The 7,847-nt window shown below is 40.8% G+C and overlaps 1 protein-coding gene across 9 annotated transcripts in view; it reads right to left on the bottom strand.

Annotated features, from left to right (window-relative positions):
• Positions 1-485: 485 nt before the first annotated feature.
• The window catches only part of aplp2 (amyloid beta (A4) precursor-like protein 2), a 52,077-nt gene continuing 44,715 nt past the window's right edge, over positions 486-7,847 (bottom strand). For 2 of the 9 annotated variants that reach the window (XM_025898046.1, XM_005474799.4), the window contains 6 exons: positions 7,386-7,559; positions 6,658-6,693; positions 5,342-5,424; positions 4,223-4,300; positions 2,819-2,974; positions 486-2,544 (listed from right to left, as the gene is read on the bottom strand). In XM_025898046.1, coding sequence (XP_025753831.1) covers positions 2,443-2,544; positions 2,819-2,974; positions 4,223-4,300; positions 5,342-5,424; positions 6,658-6,693; positions 7,386-7,559 — 629 coding nt within the window. In that variant the 3' untranslated portion in view covers positions 486-2,442. The remainder of the gene's footprint in view (positions 2,545-2,818; positions 2,975-4,222; positions 4,301-5,341; positions 5,425-6,657; positions 6,694-7,385; positions 7,560-7,847) is intronic. The other 7 variants (XM_013266769.3, XM_013266771.3, XM_025898044.1 and 4 more) reach the window with 7 other exon arrangements.

Raw genomic sequence — 7,847 nt, 5'->3', positions numbered from 1 at the left:
ATTGCGTGGGCTTATTCGTGAAACAGTGATGAATCACTTCTGAATCACCTGCGTTTTTTTTCTCATAGTGAAACGGTTTTGTAATGCCGCCAAACAGAAACAAGTCCGCGAGACGTATTTCATTCAACCATTATTGCAGAGTATCAAACCCCAGAATATGGCGGATTGATATAAGCTGATGAATCCGTCTGATACAGAAAATGAATGAGAACTTTTCGAACTAGTTGAAGTGATTATTTTAGTGCAATGAAAAATAAATAAGCCGTTCCGTTTTCTTAAACGCTTATATTTTCTGGTTTTCATTAAACTAAACATGATTGCATTTCGGACTGCCGATCAGACAGAAATTAGTGTTATTATTATTTCTACCTTGAGCTTTTATGTGTAGATTACTTTGAAGGTCTAATTAAAGCACTTCTTAACAATTAACTTTTGCTCCCACTACAAAAGAAGCTATTTATGAAACAAAAAACAACACACCCATATGTAAGTTGTGAGTTTATTGATGTGTATCCCCCTTGTAACCATAAATCTGTTTCCACTGGTGTCAATCAAAATGTTTTAAATCACTAATATGCATAATATATTAGTTCCCAGTCCCCTCCACAATCAAGCAGGCAGTTACAAGATTGAAGCCGTTTGGGTGCATAGTGAGACAGTCACATACAGAGATACTGTCACAGGAAGAGAAAGAAAAATAGAAAACAAGAAAAAAAACTCAAATATATATATATATATTTTTCATATAAGAACAATGCACACCACATGGAATCCTCTGGAAAAAAGCCATGATTGCAACATCAACTATACAGGCATACAAAGACAATACTAAGATAAAGAGAGAGAAAAGAGGATCCTAGGATTCAGTTTACTTGTTTGTGTCGATCTCTAACTGTAAAATTACACAAGTTGCTTTTCTTTAATCTTTCTTCCAGAAACCAGTTCTCCAAGCTTCAACTTTCTGTGTGTCTCTGTCTGCCTGCACAGCCCTCCAGCTCCAAACTGTTTTCAGGTAGCTTTGATGCATGGTCGGCCCAGCATGTCCCAGTGCCAAAATCCCAAAATCAACACTGCAAAATTTGTTACACATCCCAATAAAAACAATCAAAAATTTTATTACCAGCCAAAATTCATACTTTTTTTTTTTCACAAAAATGTAGACTGAGTCATTTCCTAGATTTCTTGTTCCATACTACAGCATATTGTTTCATTTGTGCCTCTGGACTAGCACTGCTATAAGTTTTCATACTGTTCTTTACTTTAAGACCAGCAAAGCCAGCTAGAACATTAATGCACATCATTCCTAAATTTGTATTCAGAGTAGCCTCACTTATACTGTGTTTTTGCTTCAGATGACCTGTGCAACACTTAAAAACCCCCTTTAAAAACAAAACATTGTCTGTTTGTGGCATGTCACTGCACACCTCACAGTTTATGTGACACTACACTGAAATTAAAACCTAAAGGGCATCTGTGAAATACATAGCATGGAAATGGCTTCCATAATACATTCAACTATGTAACACATGTCAGCAAGTCTTTTTATTTACTGAACTTCCCTAATGATAAAATATTTGTGTGGGTAGGAGGGAATACATCATCACATTCACTTAGTGAAGGGGTTTGGAGTAGGGTTTGTGAGATGTATTTGAGCTGGGGGCCTGTGCACACCTTCCCCGAAGCTTTCTTATTGTGTGCCTGCAAACATTCACGACCACAAAGCTAAGAACCCTAAACCAACTCGTAACGTCTCCCCTGGGGAAAAAAAGGTGGAATAAAAACATCTATTCTTATATATATTTCAGTTGTATATGTATACGGCATTTTGTTATCATAACAAAGAACAGAAAGTAAATAATTCATGATTTCACTTTTTTCTCAGTTGTTGTTTCACTAAACATTTTAATTGGTACAAAGAACCTTCATATACAAGCAATCTATCGAGAGGAAAAAGAACAAAACGTCAATTAGTTTTGAGAATACCATCAGAAACTGCATGAATGACACTTTGCATGATGGGGAAAAAAAAAGCATAGTGTCTAGTAAGCGGGTTTATTGATGGCTGCTCAAAAATAATGAAATTTAATATGATTCGCCTTTCAAAAAAAAATAAAGACATGTCCAAAAAAAAAAAGTTATACATCTTGATCTGAGATAGCTGTATGATAATTACAGATAAATCTGCAGAATCACAATTTCCGTTATGCAAACTGGCAGATACATCACCTTTTGAAAAGAAACATGATCAAAAAGAGCTCTATAGTACAATAGTAGCAGTAGTAGAAGTAGTAGCATTACTTAAGGATTGTTTTGAACAAACCAGTAAATGGAGTTTGGATGTATGCAAATGATTTTAACAATAGCATCATGTTGGTCAGTAGTATGTTCCCCCTCGGTTGCCATCCTCTTATCAGACTCTACAGCGCCCCATGTAGGCTCTGGTTAGATTTGCATCTGCTCTAGGTATTTGTAGGTGGGATTTTCATAGCCGTGATTCTGCATCTTGTTCAGGTGTCGTTCCTCTGGTGTCAGCATGGGGTCAACCTGCAAGACAGATAGATAGATAGATAGATAGACAGATGCACTTTTAAAAAAATAAGACCACTACAAGGGCCTACAACATATAATAACTCTTCATGCTGTGGCATACATAAATGCTGCAGGGGGACAATAATCTAATTTGCATTTCCATATCCAGCTTTATTCATATACATCCTGATAATTTAATAGCTAGCTGATACTTGAAATAATAAGAGCCACAGTTCATTAGAGAGCTCTGCTGTGTGGTTATGTGCCCTCCAAATAACAGGTGGCTTACCTCCACAATGCCGTGACTGATTGTGCCATATTGCCTTTTCCTCAAAAGCACCAGGCTGGTCACAATCACAGTTGCTATGGCTACCGCGATCACCAGCAAGCCAATCAGTGCGCTGCTACCGAAGCTGAAGTCTTCTCCCAGAGGGCGGTAGGACTCCTAACAGGGAGAATGAGTCAGGGGAAGACAGGGAGAGCAGTCAGGAGACAATACATGCAAACACAGCAGACCACTGAAGCAATGAAAAGAAACAGTGAAGTTGTTTTTCTGCAATAATGAAGACACTGCATGTATGTACTAGCTACCTCATCCTACTTCGTTCTATTTAGCCATCTGAACACAAGATTCCCCCTGGACCTTTTTATGTTTAGGGTACAGAGGAATCTTGTGGTAGCTGCTACTTCTGTGATATGCATATAATGAGTGGAAACATGAATATGAACATGTCATTTGAAAGTAGATCTGCTATGCTGTGCAAAGCTGCACAGATTCCCAAGGCACTACTGCCTTTGCTTACTCTCTGTCCCTTTAAAGAGAACTGTTGGCAGTGATCGTTTTTTGGGTAAGTTTTGTAGGTGGTTCACTGCTAAATCCATAAAATCAGATCAATTGCAACTGTGACATGAGGTGTAATTTGTTATCATGATCAATAGTCATAATCTAATTCATGTAAGAATTTCTCTTTAAAACCCAAGACAGTAAATTATTAACAAGAGTGGACTGAAGTGAGATTTCAGCCTTCCTTCAAAGTTGCTTTAAAATTAGAAAATAAATTGAGTGGAAAAGAGACGACTCTTTAAGCTATGTTACGAAACCATAGAGACAAAATCCGTTTTTTTGTTCTTTGGGACACGACTGACTCGTGAATAGTGTGTGCACATGCATGCCAGGTATCTTTGTGGAGGATTGTGTAGTATCTTGGCTAGTTCGATATATGCAAACAATCGCAGTCACCTCCGCTCATCTTCACAATGTAACCTGACACATATGACACAAACTAATCATATGTGGACAGCCACTGGGGTCGGGGGGGGGTGGAGGAGGGGATTTCACTGCTCATTCTCACACATAAACTGAGCACGCCCAGTTTGTGTGGATTCACATTCATCATATGAACTGAGATTTTCAATGTGTACATTCAAATACAGTCACATAACAAGCATGCACCCATGCACAAATAACCAAAACTCAACAAAATACGGTGATAAAAGTGAGGGGTTCAGGGGTCTGTTTCAGTGCAGTTGTTGTTTTTAAAAAAATAAATTCTGTTCTTTTTATTTACACAACCATCAGCTGCAGAACTGGTGTCTTTGCACACTCCCACACTCCCTCCTTCTTCCATCTTCTCCCCACTACTGATAACTACAGTTCCCCAGAGAGCCCTTTGGAGGGTGCTGCTGTACTCACCAGCTCATCATCATGCATAACGCTGACTCTCTCTGCACTGTAAACCACTTCTTTAACATCCAGTGACTCATCAATCACCTGTCAACACAGACAGGGGAGCCCAGGTTACACTCACCACAACGTGTGTGTGAGATCGTGCATGTACGACAGAGAGAAATAGGAAGAGAGAGGCGGGGGAGAGTGAGAGGGTGTGAATGTGCAACGCAGTAAACTGTTAAGGATTATCTGTGTTTGGGTGATGATACATTTGGAGCTGTCTTGTTCAAACTGGAAGGAGAGAGGGAAGGGGGTTGCAAGCATCAACAACAGACTTTCTTCTAGGAACACAGTTAACAAGTCTTTCTATGCAGACTGTCAGCCTCTCATTACTGAGAGCCCCGGTCTGAAGAACAAGCGCTATGAGTGGAGTGGGTGTGTTCAGGAGGCAGAAACTAAATCTGCTGTTTGTAGAGACAGAGCAGTCCAGAGTCTGTTTGTCACAGAACATAATCACGACGAACATTTTAGCTGTCACCACCATTTTTACATTTTTTTCCAGATTGCTTCGCTTTCAAAAAACAAACAAAAAAAACAACCCACTAGCATTTCCAAAAAGACACATGCATGCACTCAAAAAACTTGCATAACTCACGTTAACACAGACACGCAAAAGTACACGCAGCTTTACAGTTGATGTTGGATTAGCATGCGAAACAGCAAACACACACACTCGCGCACACAGCTGCCAAGCATAATTTGAAATCCATGAAGAAGACTGCTGCGCTTGGCAAAGGAAAGTAACATGCAATGACTGTTGAACAAAGTGTAGAGTTGATCTGAATGAGGGTCGGTTGGCAGAAGCCAAACGCAGACACGCAAATAGCTCAGTGTTAGTTAGCCGTAACTATGACAACATAGTTACTGGAATAATCTGTCTCATTAAATGCTGAACTTAAGAGCTATGTGAAACCAGAGTGTACTCATTAATTTGTCAGCACAATTGTATCAAATTGGGGTTACTGGAATGATATCTAACTGTTCGTGTCCTGTGTTTTGCTTTAACAATGCTTCTCTCAAGTCAGAAAGAAAAATAGGTTTTGAGGCACGAACACATTCACAAACTGACAATAGAGCTCTTACCACATTCTCGCTGACCTTTGGTTTGCTGTTGATGATTCTCTCCTCAGCACCAATTAAACCATCTAAGCCAGACATGGCAGACCCTGGAGGAGGTAAAGGAGCACGGTCAATAACAGCAAGGTAGCACAAGCAAACAACCAAACTGGTACGGCGGTATTGGTGGTGGATAGCTGCACATAGATATCCAGCTACTGTCCTTGCACCCGTTGCATCAGTCTCCTTAGTTCACTGGTGACAACAAAGACCTTTCTTCCCTTCAGCACAGAGCGAGCACTGTGAGCATGACACTGACCTTCTACAAAGGCCCCCTCGAAGTGGTGCTTTGCATTTATCTGCAATTTCTCTGTAAACATGCAGTGAGTCACTGAACGAGACCCCACTAAACGACTGTGAATATCCTGGTATTTTGTATCCCTCAAATAACCGTGTCACTGTAGTTCAACTCATACAAATCTTCAAAAATATATGTCACGCTTACAGTTTCATAAAACGGACAAACACATCAGAAAAGGTAATGAGAGCAACAATCAGTATCAGCTTATTGCTTTTGGCGGGTGCTCCAAGCTAGTCAGTAGCAAACACTTAAGAATAATAAAACTGTCTTTTGATTGAGTATGGGACAAGCATGCACGTTTGCAAGCCTCGTTGAGCAGTGATGCCAGTCACACTGGCAGGGCAGGTTATCAGATTGTACTGCATGCTGCATAATCTTATATCCAGCTATAACAGTCACAGCACCATGGGAACAATGGGACCACTCATGTACATAGATTTGATAAGTCCTGAAGCAGTTTTTCTATTTTACTAAAAAAAGAAAGAATTTAAGTCATTTATCAACAGATTAAACAGCGTATTTCAGACTGTGGTTTAGCAGAGGAAACACTGAGCCTCAAACAGGGACACTAAATCTACCAACTTCTATCAGGAAGAAGGAAACTGAGGAGGGAAATGAGTTTGTGGGAGGTGAAATAATTACGGTATTTTGACAAATGCACTGAGAACAGGATGACAACGAACACACAAGAGTGTCTCTGACGCGGGGCTCATTGTGACCTAGCTCTACCTGATTTCAAAGCCACTGAATGTGTTATTTACCATGAAGTGATAATCCTAGTATGACAAAAAGCACAAAAAGTAGCTGAGGGCCAACGAAAAAAAGAAGAAGTAGAAAACAACCAGATGGCTTCTGATAAAACAGAAACGGTAAGAATACCGAAAGGGAGAGGAGAAGGAGCAGAGTGAAACAAAATAGTAGATGGGAATGGCTTGGGGAGATGAGTGGGGGCAGAAAAACAAGATGCAACAGAGGCACCAACCTTTCTTGAAGGCACGTGGGGAGTCTGATAGATCGCCTTGGCATTTGAAATGAGCAACAGAAAAAAGAAGGTCAGAAAAGGGAAAGGAGAGAAGAGAAAAGAACTCAGGTAAGAAGAGAAAAGGCAGGATTATCAAGCTGTGTTAATTGATTAGGAAGAGTTCAGCAGGGAGGAATCCAAAAATAAATGATAAAAATAACTAAACTCCAGAAAAGGAGCCATTTTAGAATTGGCTAGCTCTGTCTAAGCCCTCTGGGCTGTTGGCTTGGATATTAAATGTTGCTTGGGGCTCTACTAGCAATTTGCCTTCCTTCTCGCTGGAAGCGTTCCATCCATCATTTTTTCTCTCCTTGAGGATTCAATCTTTTGCTTGGCGCACATGTAAAAAAGAATAGAACCATAACTGCTTGTTTCTTTCCCCCTTGCTTTTGGCTCAAGCTTAGTAGCAGACCCTGAGGCTTTATGACTTTTAAAAAAATCTTAGCAGTTCTGTGTTGAAGGCTAAGCCAGTGGGAAATATGCAGGCGCAGATAAGTCTAAACCGTGGACTACAGTGCACATTTGCTTGGCTCAAAACACAATGTAAACCTATTCTCTTTCACTGTGCAACATGCTTCGTCACCACTGCCCTTCAGAAAGACTTATGTGTAAGGCCTATTGTTCTCCTCACAGCCACAGCGTTGTTCACGATGTTGCTCGTGACTGTGTCTGAGGCTGGAGCTGCTCACCCTCTGGATCTGGACGGGACCCCAAGGACTTGACCTGGATGGGCCGGTAGGGTTTGCCCTCAGACAAAGGGACTTCCACGCTCTCCTCTGATGAGACGGTGACATCTGGCTGTGATTCTGAGATGGATGACAGGAACTGGTCCATGTCAGCTTTCTGCTCTTGGAGTAGCTCATCTGCAGAAAAGGGCAAATGACAAGAGTATAAACCTGGGGACATGCCGACACCTGTAAACTGAGGACATGGCAGCAGCAGCGGTTTCTAAAATAAGCTTCATCGATTACTGTTAGCATATTTTTCCCCAGCAGTCAGAACTGCTGCAAGAAACGTCTGTTCTCATTTCTGCTAACTACCAATTATTATTTTTCTGAGAGCTATTTTCCGTGTAAATCTGCACAACTCCCAACAGAACACTGCACGGCGAAAGCTGTGACCCAGTTCTGTCACTGCACCCACTCCACTTT

Source organism: Oreochromis niloticus, linkage group LG14 (assembly GCF_001858045.2).
Source record: "Oreochromis niloticus isolate F11D_XX linkage group LG14, O_niloticus_UMD_NMBU, whole genome shotgun sequence".
NCBI classification, from domain to species: domain Eukaryota; kingdom Metazoa; phylum Chordata; class Actinopteri; order Cichliformes; family Cichlidae; genus Oreochromis; species Oreochromis niloticus.
Note: the sequence above shows the minus strand (reverse complement) of the source record. Positions and strands in the feature narration are given on the sequence as shown.